Below are 24,935 nucleotides of genomic sequence, written 5' to 3' on the forward strand. Positions count from 1 at the left end.
TTCTTCTTCCCTTCCTTTTGGTGGCAATTTGATTTATGACATTTACTGGACATCAACTGTAGACCAGCGGAAAAGTGTGAAACCATCACTGATGTGCGTCATACATTTGAAGCAAAACAAGGACTTGTTCATCAGAACACTGCTCAAAGGAAAGCTACGGTTTACTACAACATAATTTTTCAGTTCTGTAAGTGCAGATACCTCTGAACATGGGGACATCGCTAACAAATAGGTTCTTCAGAGAAACAAACGTGAACAGTCAAAGAGGTATAAAACAAACGCCCCAGGTTGGTAACCTTATGCGGAGGAGAAAGCGAAGGTGAGAGATAAAATCACCAAGCCATCGCTGACATTTTGGGTATACTCACTTTTCTCTTTATCTCCAAATAAGGTGGTAAATAATCCAGCTAAACTGTTGGCTTGTTCACAAACTGCTTTACTGTCTTAACACTCTTGTTTTTTTGCCCGGTTGAATCTCTTTTTAGTGATATTACCACATTCCAAGTTGTAGTGAACCATAGCATCACCCCAACAAGGCCTCCAACCTCGATAACCGTATGGGTCGGTTGTCCCTATCCTCGGATACTACCCAGAGGAGCGCACCAATAGCAGCCGTACCGGACTTTAGTTGTCATGGTAACAATCCAAAACACACGGTTAGGGTTGTGGAATGGTCATGGATAAAAGAAACTAGACTATGACCGTGGGTTTGAAACGGGAAACAAACAGCGGTCTCCTGTGTGTAAGTCTTGTATTTTGTTGATCCATCCATCCACGCCAAGCTTCTCCCAGCATGTACTTTGTCTCTAGATGTAGGACGTCACCTGGCTCTTTAATTACTATAATTACTACAACGACTAGACATCTAACAATAAAATGTAACTGTGGGTTTTAAGAACCTGCTTGCAAAAACGACCTATGAGGTCATTTTCTAGGGGACAACAGTGTCTTTCAGCCTTACGACGCACCTACACAGCCAAATGGCGCCAAGACCTATTATTACATCACAATTTGGTGATGTAATGCCAGCAGAGCTCCACCTAAATTAATCCTAGGCAGAGGTCTAAACAGCCATAAATAACGAAAACACCAGTGTAGGCATGCACTGTCTTTAGAAAATAAACCATCACATAGTCACTGTAAATGATGATCTCTGAGCTCTGCTGTATTTTTGGAGTCAAGCGAAAAGACAAGTCAGGTGTGGCTCGGCATGACACAAACAGTTGTCTACTCGTCACAGAATGTCATCCAAGACCGTCTGAGAAAGCATGAGTCATGCAGGAAGAAACCCCTCTACCTGTTAGGCTTCTTTCCTCTCTCACACATTCCTGCCTGGTGGCTCTGAGAGACTCTGACATGGGTCTACATGGCCTGTCCAGTTGGATCAGACCGCATCTGGTCTACTGGTCACAGTTTGTCTTTCACGATCTGCTCTGACTCCTTTCCTCCCTCTGACTTCCCCCCGGTCAGACAGTACTGAGCTGAATGTAATGATGCAGGGACATGATACACACACTCGAAGATTCAAACATACACAGAGTGAGAAAGAGACACACAGAGAAGTGCATACTGGATCTGGAACAAAGCACTGCAGGATGTAAGAAAGCCTGTGTTTGGACAGGAGGAGAATGCAAAGTAGGCTTTACACCGAACACTAAAAACACAGGTTAGTGAATCTAGTGAACCTAGAGGAAGAGCTTAGCATAGACACTAGCAGCCAAATGCGTTTGAGCGGAATAAAAATCCCCTTAACTAAAAGCTAGCAAGCCACAGGAATCAGGTGCAGCACAAACAAATAAAATACAAAAATAATCAACAGAAGAAAGCCACCCGATTGAAGCTACTGCATCTCCTGCTTTTGGAATATGTGAGAGCACAGCGAAATCCGATTTGAACAACAGGGGAAGAGAGAAATAGAAGTGTGAGATTTACCTGCAGAGGAACCCCCCAAGGGAGAGAGAAAGGAATTTAAAAAAAAAAAAAATCGTTCAACCTGACAGCTCACAGTGAATAAGTGTCAGAGTGGAAGAGGGAGGAATAGAAACCCTGATTGTTATACGACGAGGAAACGGCCTCAGTTGACCTCTACCACTCCAAATTTTTTTTTTTAACTTCTAATTTTCTTGATCTAATCATCATGCATTAGTTGCAGCAAAGCAATAACCAAATGACTACTTCTGGCATTATTTCAGGCGCATTCAACTTCCTATGCACTTTTAAAATGAGTCTGTTTAGGGGATTATCCTGTAAAATGGCATAAACAGAAATGAGTCTGTCAGGTAAGTAGGCTGCCAAAAATGGACAGCGTTGAAACACCACGGGTGTAGCTTACATTCAGACAGTATATATGTAATCGGATGTAAGTGAGAAGGTAAATACTGAGAAAATAATGTATCAAAGGCGTGTAGTCATGATTTAATTCTTAAACAGTTCTCATACTAATGCTTACGTGTCATGGCGAAAATAGGCACTTGGATTGCCATGAAAATTTGGCACAGATGATCATGGTCCCCTGAGGATGAATGGTACTGACTTTGGTGATCCCTTGACTTTTCCTCCAGTGCCACCAGCAGGTCAAAGTTTTCAATTATCCTGTGAAATACAGTATCTCACCATCTACTGAAAGTGATGGTCAAAATTTGGTAGAGGTCTTCATTGGTACCCCATTGGTATTAAATGTATTCAATGTAAATGTGACAGCCACACAATTCACACTTATTCACAATTATTGCTTTCATGAGGTTTTTTTGTTTAGTTTTTTTTTTTCAAAATGTTGGCTCAGTATGAGCTAAAGTATCTTGTCCTCTCTTTGCATGCCTTGACACACTGTTATTTCCTCCACATTGTATCTCTGTCCTTGAGTTTACACACTTACACATTTATGCTCAAGTTATTCTGTAACCCAAAGTATTATATTTCTTTTTTATAGTGTGCTTCTGCATGCCACAGCTACGTGTAAGAGTATTTTCATAGGTCAGTTTATGTGCCTGTACATTGCCTATATCATTTCACATATGTATGCTGTTCATTTTGTAGTTTTTTAATAAAACTTTGATGTGAACTGCTATTTTTAGCTTGCTTTTTATACTCTTAATCCCCTTATCTCATCCTAAATTCCCATCTATATTTCCTTATTACCCCCCTAGGAGAATCATTAAAGTTTCATCTGTTCTTTTTATGTTCCTACAAATAAGCTTACTGTATATTCTGTGTCCCTCTGTGTTTGTGTGTCAGCTCCATTGCAATTCTGTGCAGCAGATTACATGAAACAGATGTTGTGCGGCAACAGTTTCATTCAAGCGAAGCACTGAGGCAGCTGATTTCACTGATCAACACACCTTCAACCAGAGAAAGAAGTAATCAGTGAAAACAGCAACTGCAGGGACTGGTTTGAAATGAAAAACACCTGTCCTTCAATGTTACGAGGATAAGGTCCACTGCAGCAGATGTTTAGTGTTGGCAAGACGTCTTTTTTGTACTATCCAAGCAGAAATTTTTTTTAAAAACCCAAATATCTAATGTTGGTTAATTATTTGTCTTATTATATACTTGTCTTATTATTTGTCTGTTTTGTTTAATTGCCCAATTAAATATAACATAAATCAGTTCCTGTTTAGCCTCTGGAGACCCGGACCAGAAGTTAAACAGGAACCAGAATGTGAAAGCAGTTTATTTTTTGCTGGTTAAAAAACAACACCTGTCTAAGAAATCCCACATCTAGTTCTGCGCCAAAATTTAATTAACTTTTCTTGGGTCCAAGTTGTGCCCGCTCCACAACATTTCTTCTACATCTGCTCAAAAGTTTTTTCTTATAACTTATTAAAAATGCACAGCAGTGAAGCACGGAAACATAGCCTCCAGAAAGGTTGAGCAAAAAACGCTCCGAACGATACATGACTGATGAATCTATCCATCAAAAAAATATCTAAATCAAATTAATCTTTGTTTTACTCTTCCCCAGACCCATACAGGTCATACAGATGTAAGATTAAAGTGAGTGAAAACAGGGGTTGAGGTGAAGGAGTGGATTACTTTACAGACACAGATGAACACACTGTCTTTCTTTCAACAACATCTCAGACAAACAAAATAAGGGGAGATTGAGATGTGTGAGTGTGTCTGCCTGCTCTTGTACTTCTATCTTTCTGAGGACCAGCTTTAGTTTTAGGGCGATAACATTTTTAGAAACAGAGTTTTGACCGGCCCTCAAATCTGTTTAGGTTTTAAGGTTAAGGCAGAGGATTAGGTTATGGTGTCTGCGAGCATATAAGGACGAGGGGGGGCTGGCTCTAAAGTAATCTTTAATATAAATTCTAATCTGCTGCTTTCACTTCCCTTCTGACTGTGTTTCTTTTGTGTTGGACGGGTAAAATGCCTTGATTAGCTACACATGTAAGATACTGTTCACACTGAAAATTACCAAAAAAGGAAATTCAAATGGAAGTGGATGAGCAAGTAATTAAATAATAACGCCAAATCCTCATTCCCTTTGGCCTTTTTTTGGTTAAAATCCCAAATATCCAGGACTGGCCATTAATGTAAACCTTTAGTTGGTATCTTAAAGGAATAGTTTGACATTTTCTTGCTGAGAGTTGGATTAGGAGATCATTACCACTGACACAGCTGTTCCTACAATATGAAGCTAGAGCCAGGAGAAGGTTAGCGCAGATTGGCATAGAGACTGGAAAGAGGGGGAAACATCTAGCCTGTCTCTGTCCAAAGGCAACAAAATCCACCTACCAGCTCCTCTAAAGCGCACTAATTAACACGTTACATCTTGTTTGTTCATGGAGTCTCGTTGTCATCGTGAGACTGCAACCAGCTCCAGGTAGTCGCTGTGCTCAGCCAAGAAAAAGACTCACACATAACCCCCCCGATAGAACCAGTAATTGTCGTTTTCCCTCTTTGGTTTTTGTATGGATTAAACAAACAAGATAAAACAATATTTAAATAGCAGGCAGTAATTAGAGGTGCTGGTAGACAAATTTTGTGTTTTTTTGTTCTCATTTAACTCTTAGCAAGAAAGCAAATAAGCGTTTTCCCCAAAATGTCAAATTATTCCTTGAAGGTTGATGTGATAAAATTCAATTAACTATGTCTTGGTGTGGAAATATAATTGTACCTGCAAGTTTTATGATGACCTTAATAACTTTCATTAATGACTTTTGTCATCACATCTCTTTACAGATTTGCAAATACTGGAAAAATTGTGTGTAACAGACTTAGATTTACTCTGGTAAGCCTCGGACACACCAGTTTCTATCCACAAATAGGGCTGAGTGGAATACAGCAAGATAATAAACTAGCAGCCTTATAATAAATAGACTTCCTACTTGCATACAAACACAGTTTACCTCCAGTGGCAATTTATTATGGCATTAAACTGTGGGAGCAGCCAACACCATGAATTTCCTTCCAGGCTCAATCAGTCAATTCACCTCATTATTTAAATTCTTAACATCAAATAACAAATCTGGATTAACACAAAGCAAATTTGTTAACAGCTCACATCAATAAACAATGTGACAATCAAGCTGGCATTTGCCTGAGCAGCTGGAAGGCCGGTCAGCTGTGATAAAAAATAACGCTTCTTCACCCTTGTTCACAAACTCATGTGTTTAATGCATTAAGAGGTGAACAGAGGTTGAGTGATATATTTGGGGGTGGGGGGGGTAAAAGTGAAGTAGTAGTGAGTAAAAAGAGGAAGTGAAAGGGATCCTGCATGAATACCTGCTGCTGCTGCTGCTGCTCACTGGTGGCAAGAACAGCCACGAAAGAGCTGAAACCCTAAAGTGCACTAAAAAATCCATATACATACAAAGATATACTGTATGTTAATGAGATGACAATGCACAAAACATACTGTGCTTCAGAAATACGAGAAAAAAAAATCTCTTTTCACTCAGTGAGCCTCATTTGACACATCGAACAATTTATCACAAGAATTTTTTCTATTATCAGGGTTAAATTATCAAGAAATGCCATTTTATGAAGCTTTGCTGTATTTTAAAATAAAAGCATGCAAGTCTACAAAAGTCAAAATAATGTTTTCACATATCACAAATATCAAGATTGACACTTATCCTCAACCCAAAACAAAGCCAGATTTGTCTGGATGAAGCAATGTTTCATCCTGTTAAACAAATATCTGACGTCTTCAATCCCTCCTAGCTATTTCAGAAAACTGATGAAGATGAGATGGTGCTATTGGCTCAGTATGAGAACAAAATACTGAGAAGTCCCTGCAGTATTTAGGCGTGCAACTATTCAGTAAAAGTTCCTTTTGCGGAGCAATAACGTCATAGATATTGAAATGTTTTGCCCTCTTCACAGTAAATGGTTAAAAAGCCTTTATTCTATTGGCCTGATGCTCCACCCTGTCTCTGAGTGTGGCCTCTTCACTGAGCACAAAGCTCCAAACTGTTCAATATCAGAAAAGTACATTCTGTGGATAAACCACTAGAATAGCAAATTTAACCTTTACCTAAGAAGAGTGCTTTGGATTTTGCTTTTCTTCTTTTAATTTGAGCTTCAAATGTCTTCTCATCTCCAACACATTTGACAGCTTCTGGGTCTGGATTGTAGATACACTGGAGGAAAATGTTTTTCATAAAATGAAACGTTGAATACTCAACAGTGGCGGTGACTCTGGTGGACGAGTCACGACGCCTTCCAACATCTTCACGTCCGACCTTCTGCGTGTCGGCCTGGGAGACTCTGTGCTCTGAAAGCAGTCTGTGTTACACTTCTTTTGTTGTCATCGCAGGCCATCTGAAAGGAGCTGTGACGACTGATCGCGCGTGCTTGTGCGTGCGTGCATCGTGTGGGTGGGTGTGTGTGTGTGTGTGTGTGTGTGTGTGTGTGTGTGTGTGTGTGTGTGTGTGTGTGTGGGGGGGGGGGGGTTTGCTAAGGGGCAGCTGTGCGGATGTCTGAGGAGCTGATCAACAGAGATGACAGCATCAAACCATCCAGCCAACAGCTGTGTTGCCTCCACACCACATCATACAAACACTGTGTGAGACACAACAACGACTGATGGAAAGTGAACCTCAGTCTCGGCTCTCATATGAAACAAAAACGGATGTAATATCTGCTTCCCTGTTTTACAGTAAGTTTCACACTGCTGATATTTTGGTAAATTGAGTTCATAGCACCAAGTTTGGAAAAGAATCAAAAGCTTGTATTCTTCTTTGCAATCTTTCCTTTACGACTAGTTGATTTGATTAGTATAACTCGAAATCATGAAACATTAATTTGCCTAAAAGGATATTTTTAACTGTTTCTTATTTAAAATCACAATTTGAAAATGCACTGTATTTAGGGAAACTTCTTGTACAGCTGCTTGTGTGTAGACAACATTTAAGCTTCGAGAATTCAGTACCTAAACTCAGTTACTGTGTCGGCTCCAGTATAGAAAAATGTCAAATGAACTACTTTTGTAGCTGGTGCAGCTATGATCATCTAGTTTAGTTGAACAAATTAATGTATTATTAGATAAAGTCATGGTATTTGATATAGTTGTAAACCCTTTACAATCAATGACTAAAATCTAAAAGGTCTAAAGTCTCTGACCTGCAGACACTTGGCATTTTTTCCTATTGAGGCTCTGTCAGACCTGTACTGGCCCCATTTTCACTTTTGGCATTTTTTCTGTCAGTCTGATCAGCAAGACGGAAAACAAATGATCAGTTGGTTTGAGGTCAGGTGACAGACTTGGCCAGTCAGGACATAACATTTCTGTTGCCATAAAATAACTTCTTGGTTGTTTAAGATAAGTGTCCTGCTGCACTCTCCTACAACTGGAAGATGATATATAAAAAAGGGTTATTAATCCTATATTATCAACCCATAGGATTATGAACACCCTAAAACACCCTCAAGGATAAAAGTCATCCCTTAAACCTCATGGCCATTGTTTCCTTTCAAAACTAATCGGCTGGATTACAGAGGAAAAACAGCAAAAAATGTCTAAAAATACTAATGGACTGCAACTGTGGATGCATCTTGTGGACAAGCTCTGTTCATAATTAGCATAACCTTTGATCAGCATGCAGCAACTGCACGCTGCCACTTGCCAAGCACGCTGAAGTGTGTCAAAAATCGACGTCAAGAGCATGAGAATATAGACATTTCTAAACATCCACATTCAAATCCCAAATTTATTGTGTGCAGGATGAGCCCCTTGAGATGCCTCATCTCATTTTCAAGAGGCCTCTGACAATATACACCGATCAGCCCCAACACTAAAACCAGTCACCGCTTTTAATGTTGTGGCTGAATGGTGTTTTACGTTTAAGTTTATTAAATTTACAAAATAATCTATAGAGACAGTGCGTGAGCAAGAAAAATGGTAACACACACACACACACACCCAAAGTGATAACGGTAACAATAACAGTTGGGGCTCATCTTTTTAGCAGAAAACTGAACAAATTCCTGACAGTCTTCATACATTTTCATGGTTTCCCGGGTCCACTGGGTTATACAGTGTGGATGCAGGCATCCATCATAACCGCATAAATAAAACTCCCCCAAGCTTATTGTGATGGTTTGAGTGGTAGGCTTATAATATGACTAACACCCTCCTCAATCACTCCTCAATGGAATTCTTCGTGTTTCTCTCCGCTTTTCTATAAACAGCTGAAATTACTTTTTGGCTAAAGAAAATATATATGCAGTGTACCTGGTAGGAATAAAAAACTACCACACCAGTTATACGCAGCTAAGACAGAGTCACAGCAACTATAGTGGGCCATAATTTCAACAGCCTTTTATGACCTTCTTCTGGTTTCCCTTTTAAGGGAGCCATCCTTCATACTGTGCACACTATATCTTTGTGTTTGGAATAACTCGCTCTGTTGCCTTTTTCTGCGGGTTACAGCCCTTCTTTCCCCCTGAGCTCAGACAATAAAGTCACATAACAACCACAACGATGAAGCACAGTAAAGTTGCTTTGTTGAATTTCATCTTTTACTGTTGCTCCTTCTTAAAAATCTTCTTTGCTGATTGGAACAGCCATGCATCCGACTTTAAAGGATAATCCAAGATTTTTCACAACCTGATACCTCAAAAACACTCGCCTGCCACAAAAGTCCTGCCGAGTGGGTCTCCCAAGAACAAGCCAGCAAATAAGAAGCCAAAAAAAAAGTGGTACCTGAGTGGTACCTTCACCACGAGCATCTGGACTCACCCCTGCTGTGTAAAAGGCCAGCAACATTGGCAGCTCACTACAGATGGATGTGGAAACTTAAAAATTACAGATACTTCTCCAAACTCTGCCCAATTCAGGACTTAAATACAATAACATCACACTGACTGCGGCTGCAGCAAACCAAAACATGTATACTACGCATTTGATTAGTTCTTTCACTATGTAATTGGAGACTTTGTACCCAAACCTTTTATACTACATGTCCCATGGTTGTAAGGGCAGTTGTGTTGCTTATGAGAAAAACAATGATATAACCCTCCTCGCAAAAATAGATCTGTTCACTGGAGTTATGGGGGCTTATGTCTGTCTGTTAAATATGAAGCTACAGCCAGCACCCAGTTAGTGTAGCTTAGCAACTACAGTGCACTGCAAATACAACAGTTTGTGGTTTTACGGGGTTATGTTCTGACTATTCCTTGGCCAGGCACAGTGACTTCCTAGAGTCTCCGCTGGTTGCCTGCCACAACTCATTCAAACCACATCGTGCCATTTTCTACACTTCAGATTTGTACAGATTAAACAAATGAAATACAGTGTAACCTGTTAATGTGTTAATACTGAGATTTTGTTTCGTTCTGACAGAGCCAGGCTGGCTGTTTCCCTTAACTTCATATTTACTGTTCAAACATGATGTTGTACAGTAAATAGGTACAGTATCAATTGTCGCATCTAACTCCCGGCAAGAAAGCAAATAATCATATTTCCCACAATGTCAAACAATTCTTTTAATTTTTGAACTGATTAACATGAAGTATATGAACACAGTCAACAAACATCATGATAATTTCTTTGCTTTTGCACTACTGTGGAATCTCTCCCCATGCTGCTTAATTAAGATAGGTAGAGGACATCTCCGTTTATTTTTCTGTTCACACTGACTACAGATGTTTCATAGCTGAGTGTTGAATCTTGTGCTGCAGACAGCACAAGGATGATGAGGTACATCTCTTCACATACAACGCATGCACACGTTATCTTATCCCCTGGTGATTTCTTGAAGCAGATAGGCGACCTGACACCCATCTCATAAAATGCATTCCGAACAATGTGCAGCACTGGTCTGAGACAGCTGTGATAAGAATAAATATCTCATGTTTTGTAAGACTGTGTGCAGTGAACGTGCCCCTTTTTTGGCAAACAGAAGATGCACGGGAAAGGGAGTGAAGGGAAAATCTAAATTAAGGGAGGGGAGCAAATGAAAGATTGAGGCAGGAAGAGAGAGGGGAAAACGAGATAAACAAAAGTGAGAGTGAACAACAGAAGCGAATGAAAAATGCACTCATAAACAAGGCATGTGACTTCATACCACAGCACATAAAAAATGCTGTGGAAATGGAGCACAGCATGTTCCAGACAGCATCTAGTCTGTTACACAGTGAGACTCATCTACAGCGTGTTTTATATTATATGAGGGTTTGTTGGACACCAGAAACTCTCAACACACCCCTGGCTATTTATTGACTGGCTTAATGTAAAATAAAAACATGTTATAACAATAACACATAATTGATTAGTATGTCTACCATCAGTCTCTCAGGAGATAAGCACTTGGAGGGGATAATTGGTGGGATAAGTATCCCGCTTATTCACTGATGAACTCCCTCTGGGACTGTGAAAAGGGTTGTAGTTGAATATGTTCTCAAGTGTCTATTTCTGGTCAGTCTGACATCTTGAATAAATCTACAAGAAATCTTCGGCAGTAAAGGGGACAGTGAAATCCATTTAAACCAGTTAACAATGATTAAAGTTAATTCCTAATCCATTTGGTGCCCATTCTCCCTGGTTTGTACTGCAATCCCCGTCTTCTGAACTCAGATTTCCCCCAGTTTAGTCATAACCACAACAAACACAGATGCACATCAAGTAATACGACCCCACAACAGAATATACAGTGACTGCCAGAAAATTTCCCCGGGTCTTGTGACTCATTCATTACAGTTGTCCTACATTTCTCCAGCTTTTAAAAACAAGAGACGAGCAGTCCTTTTTCACCACAGGAACCTAACAACCTGGAACCTCGGGCTTCCCATTACATGAACTTTTAAGGGCCTTATAGCTCATTGGTACGAAGTTCTTCCATTTTTACTAGTACTGAAACAATCACCCGATGAATCAATCAGTCAATTGAGAGAGAAAGAGTATGCAACAATTTTGATGATCAATTAATTGTTTAAGTCATTTTTTGTTTTTTTCATAAAAATGCCAAGTGTTCCCCGTTTCCAGCTTCTCAATAGTGGAGATTTGCTGCATTTCTTTGTCTTAGACAATAATAACCTGAACATTTTTAGGTTTTGCTTCACAACACACTGCGATCCTTTGCTTTTCCATAATCTTGTTTAAATTTTCAAATTTTTTCCCTGTACTGGTTGGTTATGTGTAGAATTCACATTTCTGCCAGATGCTGAAAAATCTGTTTGATTTTCTTTCTAGCCACTGACTCCAGCTCCTTCTGTCCTCCTCTCCCCAAATACCGATGAGGACCTGGACATGTCAGTTGGCTCAACAAGTGCTCTCCATGGTTCTTTTTTGTTTTTCTCTATTGGTTGCCCTGGTCAATATAGACACAGTGTAAAAATAGTGGATTTTTGTTGCGTTGTAGTCTGCTCGACAAGTCGCAGTCTGCAGCAGTGCTGGTGCTGAAATTTAGTCCCAGAAATTTGGAAACAAAAGCACAACCTGTGACAATGACTGCTAATTACATCTATTAAGCTCCTGTGATGGAAAAGGGCTTCAAGAGTCACAAGTGTGCACACTTGATTTAAAAGGGTCTGGTTAAACTGCTCATACAGAAGTTCCGATCATCTCTGAGATTGTTCCTGTTTGAGAGAGAAAAAAATTACAAGGTGTAGACGGGATAAAATGGGAAATTAAATGTAATACTAACCTCTGGCATCAAAGAACTCCTCATCGGAGCTGTCAACTGATTCTTGTGCGATATTCTGCAGACACCAATGAGAGGCGCTGTGCTTTCGTGATGAACCTGTGCATCAGAAAAAGGGTATAAGACAGCAAATCTGCTTTCACACTGTAACAATGAAAGGCTGTGCCATTAATCACAGAACTCAAGGACACACAAATTGGGCGTATTCATATTTTTGTTCCTGTCTTTTTGCCTTTCAGTTGATAGCAGTAAAAATTCTGAATGAAAAGCAGAGCCTTTCGAATGTCACAGCAGGTGAAAAGACCCAAATGGACTTTCCTTTGACCAATGTCATAACACACAAGTGTCTCAGCAGTGTTTTTATGACCTTCTGATACAAGAGCAGGGATGAAAAGGGATTTAGAGCACTTTCCACTTGTTGACAATATTCACTCTCAAATACCCAGATATACTGTAAAAGCACTGCAAACAATAGAGTACAGCAAATTATTTCTTAAAAATCCCTGAGGCATAAAGTGCCTGTAACAGTAGGGTGAAACTGGCAAAATGCAAAGCCGATTCTACTACAGTTGCTATTAATAAACTCAACAAAGTAATAATACTATAGTTAAAAAAGCCAAAACAAGATTAATTACAATGTGCAGGCCCCTTTTTCAAGAGCAATTTTACTGAACTGTGTCGGGTTTCAAATTCATTATCATTTAATGCGTTTCGCCGAGTTTCTGTGATGTTTTTGTTCCTTTTTGGGCCAGTGACTTTGATAAGCTTCCCCTTCTCTGCATTACTATACTCCGATGATGTAGCTGCAATGAACCACATGTTCCTCTGCTGGCCCAGGGTCAAATCTTTCTCTTGAAAGCTTCATTTTCCTGTAGCCTGGGTCCATTGCATCCTCCCTCCCATCACAGCAGAGACATAATGTGGCCATGAGCAACATCACACGTTTCACTATGTTTTCACTATGAAACACAAGACCCAGGAATATAGTAAAAAAAAAAATTAATGCATTACACCTACTATCATATAACTCTTGGGAATTAGGCAATGCTCAATAAACCAGCCCAAATAGCACGATTCAGTTCCACTAAATTTTCCTGTGGCATATTGAACAGTTTCCATCCGTCACTTTTGCGGTTCACACAGTATACCGCCCCGCTGCAGCTCAAAGCTGCTCTCGCCCCCTGTGAATTTAGAATGGTTTCGCTGAGATACTCGTCCCTAGAGGCCGTGCATGAAACATGTGGGTTGTTGGCTCTCCCCAACAATGTAACAACTGGGAATCATTTTCAAAGAGAAAATGCCCATTTTTTTTGTGTAGTGGTACTGTAATGACAGCATAACGGAGGAAATGCTTGATATTACTGTTCCACTGCAGCTAGTTAACTAGTAACACGCCAGTTTTTTACCTCTGTTTGTATGTTTCTCACACATGCCAACCATGTTAGCACTTTAGTCCCTTGGAGGAAAAATAGGTAAAAACATACTTTAAAGAGTCTCCGTACCATTTTATGTTACTGTCAGGAATCCATGAAAAATCAGCTTCTTTATGCACGCTGCCAAAGGGAAAAAAAAAAACAACAACTCTTGCAACCACTTTCTAAACACTGTCATCCATGGAAGTTGTCTTGGGATACGTGTTCCCGTCACCATGCAGATTTGAAGTAACAGGGACGCTTGCAACTGTCTAGTCATCACTGTGTGGTATAATATTAAGTCACACTGGCCACTTTAGCTGGTTGCAGTGAGTGTGTATCTAGCTTGTTGCCAAACACGTGCACTATACTGCATCATAAGTGTGAATGAACACATACCTACCAAGTAAGGGATAAGCTGAAGTTCTCTCTTCAACCATTGACTTAATAGCAACTCTACCGCTCAGCAAATAGTTCTCCAGGGGCTCCAGGATGCCTGAACCACTACAGAGCCTTTAACCCTGTCATCTTGGCCTGTACTGGAGGATGAGTGGGGAGGCTCAGGTGAGGATTAGTTCAGTCCTTGTGTGAGCATTTATTGTGCATCAGCCGGCAGCAGAACCGCCAGCGAAAGCAGCATTCTCCCTGCACTTGACACGGCCACTCCTTATATACCATCCCTGGGTACTAATTTGTGTCGACTAAACTACCAGTGGGGGAAAGCAACATACTGTACACAGTGGGGTCCAAATGTATTACCCACTCCTATTCAAGTGAAAGGGAAAGAGGTCTCAGACTTTTTCGACCCCACTGCACATAAAAACAGTTTGGCCAAATTATACAATTCCTTGCTTACAGGGAAATAAACATTTAATACTGTGTTTAGGAAAACACTGGCGTCTCTGAAAACGAAAAGTAAGTTAGTACCCAGTTGAACAAAATGGAAACGGGAGCTATAAATAAATCTGAAATCCTCAGGGAACCTGTTCACCAGAACACAGGTAAATACAACAGGTGAGGACCAGAGCTTTTAAACAGTAGACAGCTGGCATTCCTGCTTATAGCACACACCCAACTGAATCATTTATGTTTCATACTTTGTGTCAGACTGATTTCCTGGCAGTAGCACCGACATTAATACACACACAGACACAGCATAAAATACATCATTAGATTGATGATAATCTCTAATCTCTAATTATCTTCACACAGGAGCGTGGATGTCAGAGTGACAGCGAGGAAGTGCCGTTTTATGATGTCCACAATGGACCACCTAATTGAATATGACTCGATGTTACTAGCTACACAGCTGTGAGCGAGCCAATTATTGTAAAACATACTACAAACGACTGGTGCGAATCAGCCAACACAAACACGACTTCAGTGCTCTGCCTGAACAAATACTATGTTTCATTAGTTTAGTTTTCATTGGTTTTTCAAAAATCTACCATCCTTGTCTAAAAATATGTAGCGAACCATACAACATACTGTTGAGAAAGACTCCGGATTTTGAAGTCCCGGCTTCACTTTGGCCCCCTGTGCAGTTTAACAACAAGAAGTGGCAGATTTACCTCTCAAAATGTCATTAATCCTTTGAGAAGTAGTTTGCAGAAGATTGGGCCCTGTAAAAAGGGTCTTAAAACTTGATGGCTACATACAGTACATGATGAATTTGCAGGTTATGTCATGCTAAAAGACTGAGGCTAAACTGCGTGTCCTCAGTATAAGTCCAGCATCCAGCTGATGATCTTTGTAGCATTGCAGTATAGAGCTAGTTAGTCTCAGAAATATAATTTAAAAAAAACTTAAGGCTGTTATTTCATTCTAACCCCACTGTGCTGCTTTTCTTAAATATGTGGAGAAGCAAGACAGAGATATTTATGCTTCACTGAATGTATTCTCAAACACTGCGTTTCACTTATATTGTTTTGGGACAAAAGGCTTTCAGATTGTGTTTGGCTAACATAATATAAGCTAAAATACTGTAGTATAAAATGCCACTGGCCTTGGAAGTAACACTGGGTTGTTACTACTGTTTGTAGTAAGCAAGGTAGCCGGACGTGCTCATGTTTGCAACAAACGGATTTTCAGGACTGAAACAGCAAAGCACCAGCTTGTAGGGCTGTGTGATTTGCTGCACATTTCTACATCCAGTATTTCCCCCGTCACTCTGAGTTTTTGAGAGAGTCGTGCTGAGGAGGCATATGGTCGGGAAGAGATGTTCCTGTGTGCCACAATGTCGAGAGCTCCTGTGGACACAGAAGGGCTCGCTCCGAGTCCAAAGACGAGCCGATGGGCAGCACAGCACAAGCAAAGGAAAGGAAACATAAAAATAAAAACACTCCCGATCCCGATAGTGTAATGAATATTCTGTGGATGTTACTGCATTTGGTTTACTCCTGGAGTTGTACAAGGATGTTGAATGTCTTACAAGGTCACACCCGGTGCGCCTTTCGCCAAGCCATGGCTTCTGCTTCTGCTCCTTCTGCTGGGTAATGGAAATAATTGCATTAGCTACCTGCAGTACACTATATCCACACAGATACTGAGTAAAAGCTTCAAATGACTACATGCAAATCTGAGCAGACCATGCTGCTTATACCAGGAAGAATGGAAAAGTGTGTTGACATTATATAGGCAGGTCATTTCTTTATGAGAGGAAGTCCTCACTTTTCACATCTACCTATCACTGCAAGTTGGCATTTTGATTCAGGTTCTTGAGAACTACCTGGAGGAGAGTGCTCCTTCATGTAGATCTCTCTGTCTTTATGAGAACGAGACGTATGGTTGTACTCCAGATTTCACTAAACAGTATACTGGAAGTCAATATTGGTGTAATTGGATTGTAGTCCCCAGTATATTAGGTGTGATTAGTTTAGGAATGTACATAGTGTTTCGTAAATAACAATATCACTTACAAAATAAAAGCTCTGAGTGAATGGCTGAACACGAGAAGTGAAGTGTTTGTTTTAAAACAAAATGGAAGAAAGTACACTGTGTCGTTCTGTACTTCAAATAATCACGCTAACAATATTGTCGTGCCAGAATACAATTTGTATGTTGTAGTGGGATATCCACAGTACTATTATATCTAATGCGAAGGCAAAGGACCACAAGACTAGGAGTTTACAGTGAGGATGTACTTTGGCACAATGGTGTTTCAAACTAAAGGCTAACATCTCTCTAGAGAACGTGAATGTTTGTTCAAACTTTTGTGGCAGTCCATCCAATTGTTGTTAAGATGTTTCAGTATGTACCAAACATTGCATACAGTATGTAGCTTATGCTACGTTCACATATAGGGGGTTGGATGGCACAGGTGGGAATAGTGTCAAAATTTTTTAAGTTTGGTTTGACTTTAGTCATATGTTTTCAACTTCATACTTCTTATTTTTGGTTGACTAAAACATTAGCCATTTTAGCCTAGTTGTGCTCATTAGTGAAGTGGACACAAACTGAGAGTTTGTATGCTGTTGTTTCAAAAATACAAAGAGGACACATGGTCTGATGTCAAAGCATTTAAGTAACACATCGAGACATAACAATGTAGTATGTCTGGATGTAATGCATCATGGGAATGTTTTATCCTATATTTTACATCTATAAATTGGATGTCAGGATGTTAAAGTCCTTCTCAGTAATTAGACATGTTTAAAGTCTGTATCACAGTGTTCAAACTAAACCACCTACCAAAAATAACAACTGGTGATTCATCAGTCACTCTAAGCCATTTGCTTTCATCTGCTAAATGAAAGCATGCAAAACAAAAACAAGCTTATCTTTCGAAACTGGATGTGCAACTTATGGGAGACTAACAAGGAGAGCGGGAGAGATGTGGAGAAGCCCAGAACTTCACTGGGATCTGTTCAAAGAAAATCAGTGTGTAAGTATCTATAAAGCTTTACTTCAGAGAAAGACTACACGAGGTTGCTCGTGATTCATCTCATCCTTCTTTAATCTCTCTGTTTTTTTCCGTTATCCTTTTCCAGCGGCGTTTACACAGAGGCCTGCAGCTGGTTGAAAAAGTGGACTGACCGCATCTATTACGGGAGCAGCTCCACTGCGAACACAGGTTGTAGCCCCTCTATCTGTCACTTGCAAACAGGTATGATTCTCTAGCTTTGCAGACGCATGGCTGCGGTGCTGCACATGTGTAAAGAGGTAGTGCCCAGATTTTAAATTGTCATAGGAGAGTACTGGGTCAAATGTTTGACTTTTAATGAAGAACTGGATGGATGGCTCATTCTTACGAATTTTCTGTGTCTAGTGAGCATAGTCCCTGAAAATGCTAGGTTGGTAAAATGGTGTATTTCAGTGTACACAACCTGCTCAGCAGACAGATGCTGAGAAGAGTGAATATTGGACTTACGCTCATCAGGTGGCCAGAAATATGAGTCCAAATAAATGCTACTGCTGTTCTGCGTCTGCTGGACGTGTAAATAAGCAACTGTTTGCAAAAGAGTTCACCACCTCAAATATATGAGGTGGTGATACTGTATATCAGCTTCGTTTACACATTATTTCTGCTGCCCACCAGCGGCCGAAAAATTAGTTAGTGCAAGTTTAAGGGAAATGCTTTATTTTTCATGTCTCTAATTTCCGAATATTTCCCTAAAAAATTCCAATAACAGAAGAAAGAAACAGAGATAAAGAACTATGTATGTAACTTGGTGCTAAGTATTTGCTAACACGTTCAGCTTAATCAGTGTTGGGCAGTAACAAATTACTGATTAACACACTGATTTCAGTAACAAGTAGTGTAAGGGATTACAGTTTGAGATTTAATTTAATTACATTACAGTTACTAATCCCATTTAAGTGATTTAAAATCATTCCAATAGAAACAAAGCAATCGGACGGTTAAGTTAAACCATTAGAATTTGCGCCGTTGAAGAAAAGCGAGCTGTCTTGACAGTGATGACTTTTGAGGGGACAGAGAGCCAGAGAGTTCAAAATGGATGAAGCTATTGTATCTTATAAGCTCTGTTGCACTTCTATTGTTTGTGAGTGTAAGTGTTTGGAGACAGTTATAAGACGAGTCAATGGAACGAATACACTCAGTTGGCAGTCTATTAGGTATGCCTAGCTAAAACTAATGCAGTCTAATTCAACCGTCCTGCAATAAATCCTAACTTCCTAAAGGTTATAATGGGTAGGCTAAATAACAGTAACACCTGTCTTAATAATACAATATAGTTCAACAGCACCACAAACTACATCCTCCAAAATGATCATAGAGTTGAATGAGTATCTGTCTAAGCCAATTTCAGTAAAAACTGAACATTATAGCAATATTATAACATCTCTTAGTCTTTGCCCCAAGGCTAAACAATGCACTAAAATTTCAGTTTTATCTTGGCTTAACTGTAAGAAGTTCTGAGTAATCCCTCCATTTATGTCATGAATATATAAAATCAAGTTGTCAATGGGGCTATAGTCACCTGGGGATACAGCAATATATAACTATCATTTGCGTAACTATGAAAAATCAATGTTGTGCTTTCTTATCCCACTACAAAGTGGTAACATATACAGGCTGAAACAAACTGGGCCCTGAGGAACAATGTTGAACAATAGTGATGTGTTGTGTTTAGGTCTGTTGCATTGCCCCCAGTTGGCCAAAAAAAAAAAAAAAAAATCAATTCCTGCAGGTTTAACAAATGAAAAATCTTAAGTGTTAAATGTTTGACAATACAGTGGCACCAGTCAAGCCAAAGATACTAAACTGAAGACAAGCAAACCCTTCCTTTCCAGGCAATAGAAACACGCTTGGTAGATTTAAATACCTGTAAAATAAAAAAGGTCAAATACAAAAACTTAACTTGCCAATGGAATTTTTACACGTTAATTTCAGCTACGAAGCCACGGGAAACAGTAAAGATGACACGTACCCTACCAAATGACAGAAATGTCCCTGGTTTAGTATTATGCTCTAAGCAGCTTAAAATAGGAGGTTCCTGCACTAGAGCAGAATTGCCTAAGCCTGTTGCAGAAGGAAACCTATTGGGCTGCATCTTTTACCCCCAAACTGACATCTCGTTTTGCTTTGAGGGCATTTGTCTGGCAGTGCCCATGTTTTTAAGCTGCGTTAGGTTCGTTATATCAAACAAAGGGAGGGAGGGAGTTTGATGCTGCACGCTCGTTGTTACAGAAATCCAATTTTGGTTTTAAAGCAATCTGAAAATATTGTCAACTCAGAAATGTAATACTTTTTGGGCAGCAGTCAAGACAGTGCTCTGCGATTTACTTTATTTTCCTTGCTGAAGCTGATAAAAGTAAAAGGGGTTTCTGTTATTTGAATTTTTCCAAAAAGATAAATATGGAGAATGGGTAAGGAGACAAATCAATAAACAGGACTGGAATGGAAATAGATCAAATCAAATCCATATCCAGTTGTACCTGTGGTGATGATTTGCCGTATATATCCACAGTTTGTTCTTATAGATCAAAAAGCAAAATCAAGTTGTGGGTTTTTTTTCTGAATGTTAATAGTGTAATAAGTGAGCAGTGAACATCTTTCTTCCCGTGTGACTCATTTGTCGAATGATGTTCACAGTGGGAGAAAATCTCTCTCTCTGACTCAGGTGAGTTCTCCTGAAACAAACCCTGTAATTCATTCATCTATATGGTATTTTCAATTAATCCTCTGTGTAATTTCCAGCCTAGATGCATATGATTGAAGGAAAAATATAATGCTGATACGTCAACCAGCAGGGCTGCAATATAAAGGGAAAGTTTCTGGTGGAAGGCAGCTGTTGAAGACACCGTGAAATTATGTATTCAGGATGGTAACTCGGGGAGAGAAGAAATAGCATGAGTGCAGGTCCTGAAAGATTTATAATTGAACTCATTCATCTTTCTATCTTCCTTATCACACATATATGCCTCGACTACTCTGCTAAAAACAATACTAACATGGTAACATTGAAACCTTGGACTGCACAACTGCCTCTGGCTGCGTAGGGAACGAGATGCCAAAGCATATCAACCTCGCTTTTCCACTAAGTTAAACTGACGTTTTTGCTAAATTGTTGAATGTTATGAAATATCAAAAGTAATAGCAATGATACAACAATGAATAAAGACAGCAACAATACATGTAAGAACAAGATAAATGCCTGCTGATCCCTTTGGAGTTGAAATATCAAAGTTGAATACGGCCTAAAAATTTTTTTTACTGAAACACAGAATCAGCTAAAAAAAGATCTACTGCATATCGAGACATCTTTTTTTTTTTTTTTTTTTTTAATCATGCACTAGTCTTTCAAAACCTTCATGCTCTTCAGGTTCTCACATTTTCATTACGTAGGGTTGTGTTCACACCTGTAAGCGATTCACTTTTACTTCTTATGTGTTACAGGGTTCAATCTGACTTAGAGTTGTTAAAAAAAAAAAAAAAAGTCGTGAACTAACAAGTACTTATCATTCTGCTCAGACTTGCATGGGAAAATCAAAAGTTGTTATTCTGGTGACTGAGAGGGAGTCGTGCTGCCCTTAACTGAACTTGAAGGCTTTATTCATCTTGTCTGTGTGGTTATGAACAGCTTACACAACTCACCAAGAAGAAGTTACATATGTGCATTAGTCGAGACTGTGTTCGGAGTCTTTCATTAATAGCAACAGGCAGCCAGAAAAGGAGGGAGGAAATGGTGCCTCATGTACTGCTAAATAATGGAGGGAATGGTTGCCATGATGAGAAGACTATTTTGGAGTAGCTTCTGTATTATCACACAATCCTGGGATGATATTGGACTGTCCTCACCGGAAAAATGACATCGTTTGTTGTTTGGTTAGAGTCTGTCTGCATCCATTTGTCTGTGTGTGACATTACGGGGGGGCGAATGAATGGACCAGCAGCAAAGAGCCAGCCAAGCTCGCCAGGGTTCAGGTAAGTTCTGCATCCTCGTTTGCTGCTGGTAACTGAAGACCGTCAGCAAATGCTGTGGCCTGTTAGTAACTGGTACAGCCCTAAGGCTTATTAGTAATAAAATCCCCCATCTCTAACGACAAAACATTTTACCAGTACTACTTATGCCTCAACAATGTCAACATTTTCTCTACAGCCTAGCTACAACCCTGACCTTTCCCACACCTTAATCAAAAAGATTTGTGCCTAAACTTAACCACAAGTCAAGTTTCCATATAAACTCAGCGGAAAATTAACCAAATAGCAACCACATTTCCGCAGCGTCAGCAGCGTCCATCCACTACTTTTATGCAAATATTAGGAGATGAGCACATCGAGATAAATAGCTGGTGCCAATTCTCCAGTCACGCGCCATTAAACCACTGCAGAAGAAGAGGAACAAGATGACATAATTAAAAAAGGTGTAAACATCAAATGGTGGGAAACTGAAAAGCTTTGTAGAAAACATGATGAAAATAATGGCTTTTACAGTATGTTTGTTTTCGTGAATGGGCCAATCAGAATCGATCCCAAATTTGTCTGCGGCCATTTTTCCTCTCTACAGTGGAAACTTGACCGACGCTTTATTCACATGCCTCATTTATATCATGATTTATTCACTCAGACTCCTTCTGTTGCACTTTGTCACTTTTTGTTTTTATCAGTAAACAAACTTTTCCACCTCAGCCAAGTGTAAAAAACTTTTTTTTGCAATATTCAACGTTTTGTTGAATTTTGGGCATTTCCACTTTTTATGCACACAGGGACAATTCATATCTGAAATGTCATAAATAATTAATAGTAATAATAATGAAGCATTAGTATCATTTGTAAACGCTTTTGGAAGGCACTAACAAACAATGTCATCCTGCCAACTTTGGGATAACATCAGAAAACATTCATACAGATCGTTTATGAACACAATTACAAACAATGTATTAAATTGCTTAGTTTGAAAGACTTGTTGGTATTGTTATGATATGATGTTATTATTGTAGAAAATTCTATTGTTCCAATTAGTGATTAAAAGCAAATTATAACTGAATCTGACAAAATTAGTTACTGAAGTTTTAAGAGTGTCAAGAAAAAAATCTGATGTAATGCACAGCAGTGGAACACAGTTTCACTCTTTCATATCTAATTTCACATGCATTTGGCCTATCATGAGATATGTCAAAAAATATGCCAACTAATCCTGTGATATTTTCAGCCTGATTGCCACACAGTAATTCCTGGTCCATGTTGCTTCCTCACCATTTAATTTCCGTTTTCTGGTCCACACCAGCCGCCGAGTCAAAGCGAGCTCGGTGTAAAGACCCGGAGATCCATTGCTGGCCACAGAAAATCAGCCAGAAACATAGTCCTCTGTTATCCACCCACCTCCTGCCATGAGGTTAATTCAGTGTACATTTAATATGTATGTATGCAACATAATAGTATTACAGTTTTGAATGTGGAATTACTTCAACATGAGCTGAAAAAGTCACTCAAAGTGTTCTGGGTTTTGAGAATAATGAGCGAGCCCTCAGCGATGAGGGCGGCCCTAAAGGAAAAAATCCTCTTCATCAGAGACCTAATCTGCCTTTGATCAGTTGCTACCATCCTAAAAGAATTTCTTCTCGCCAGAGCTTTATCTCTCATTGCCCTCACTTCTCTCCAACCCAGATGGTCTGTAAGCCACACAAGTGCCAATCTCCTCATTTTGTAATCAACAGCATTTAATACCAAAGGACCTCTGACTAACTAACAGCACCCAAAAGAGCTACCAGCACATATGCGATGGCAGCGGCTGCCGTCATGCATAGAAGAAGGGCAGGGGGGCTCTCTGATGATGCAAATCACTTCCGAGTGAATATTGGGAAAGCCAGAAGATGAGAGTATGATATCTGCCACCTCAAGAGAAAATCCAGTAATGTTTTTCTTCTGTGCATGGAGAAAGGGGAGGACGTAAGAAGGGCCTCTGCCGCTCATTTCAGCACGTACCAGTAAAAATGAGAGTCACATAGAGCTGACTAGACGCAACACTGTACAGAAATCCACAAAGGGAATCCAGCAAGATAACCTTCTTGGATAACCATAACCTGGATGACTGAGAATCTTCACATACATCCACAAAGGGAAAGCAAATAGTCTGTTACGTCTGTTTAGGTCCTGCCTCAGTGAACATCCCTCCCAAAAGGTAAACAGTAAAGAAAAGTATGCTTGGTCCTTTGTGAGCTGGACTATTAATAGCGTGTCCTATTATTTAATTAAACCTCACTTCATCCCACAGTTAAAATCAATCTCTACAGCCAATGAGAGACATACATGAGACTGATGTCTCTTTAAAAAAAAAAAAAAGTCAAATCGGTCACAGCTTCACCTTCCAGACATTATCCTCCGGGATGCTATTTATCTGCACTGCAGCTATGCAGATCAACGCTTGCGTCAACTGTTAATGGACTGCTACGACTAGGAGATGACCGTCATTGCTAAGCCTGTTCTGCCTCGTTTTTGTCTTGTCCTTTCTGTCTGTGCAAGGAAAAAAAATGAGAACTCTATTACTTGTGTATGGCGGTGCCCTAAATCTGAATTTTCTTACATGACGATTCAAGTATTTGATTGTGCAGTCGGGGCATTTGGGGAAAACAAGATAGCTAAAAACCCAGCAAGGATGTTTTCCCAGTGGATTTAACTGTTTTCATCCCGACCACAAGCACCTGAGAGTAAAGTACTCCCTGTACTTCACTGCAGGAACTGTTCAATATAACGGATCACCTACAGTATTTATAGGCTTACCATATAAATATGAATGGTAATCACTGGAAAAAGCATGGTCAGGTTGGATTATCTTTAAACCTGCAATAACAGACGATTTGGCCACTTGGGGGCAGTTGTAACAAGCTGTGAACACAGCGCTTACCTATTTACACATTTGGAAGACACAGAAACAGCGGCATTCATTTGGGGTTGTGTTTCTGTCCACCTGCTGAATGTAAATCCAATATTCACTCTCTTTTAGTTCTGTTTTTGGCCTCTACCAACTCCGGAGAAAAATATCCAACTCTTTAGCTGCTACAATAAACCAAACCTTTGAAGCCAAAACCTTTGTAAGCAATAGTTAACCTGGACAGCATTCTTACTGCCTACAGTATTGTCTCCTCATTAAGCTTCTCTCTTGCCTTGTTCTATGGACTAAGGCTGTTACTGAGGATTATTTTTTATTATTGATTAATCTGGCCTTTATTTTATCAATTAGCCTATAAAATGCCAGAAAATATTGAGAAAATATCCCATCACAAGTTCCAAGAGCCCAAGGTGATGTCTCCAAATTTGACTGTGTTGTCGGACGAACTGTCCAAACCCCTAAAGATGTTCAGTCTACTGTCAGACAAGGCAAAGAGAAGTGGCAAATGTTCACATCTGAGAAGGTGGAACCGATGAATCTTTCGCCCTTGTTGCTGGAAAAATGATTTAAACAATCAATCGATTAACAAAATCCCTGCTAATTAATTTTCTGTTGATCTACTTAACCATTAATGGACT

At 39.7% G+C, this 24,935-nt stretch overlaps 1 protein-coding gene across 2 annotated transcripts in view; it reads right to left on the minus strand.

Moving 5' to 3' along the window:
- The window catches only part of pitpnm3 (PITPNM family member 3), an 84,384-nt gene that overhangs the window by 53,830 nt on the left and 5,619 nt on the right, over nt 1–24,935 (minus strand). For both annotated transcript variants that reach the window (XM_040130046.1, XM_040130045.1), the window contains exon 2: nt 12,096–12,191. In XM_040130046.1, coding sequence (XP_039985980.1) covers nt 12,096–12,191 — 96 coding nt within the window. The remainder of the gene's footprint in view (nt 1–12,095; nt 12,192–24,935) is intronic.

This window comes from Xiphias gladius, chromosome 7 (genome assembly GCF_016859285.1).
Source record: "Xiphias gladius isolate SHS-SW01 ecotype Sanya breed wild chromosome 7, ASM1685928v1, whole genome shotgun sequence".
Lineage (NCBI taxonomy): Eukaryota > Metazoa > Chordata > Actinopteri > Istiophoriformes > Xiphiidae > Xiphias > Xiphias gladius.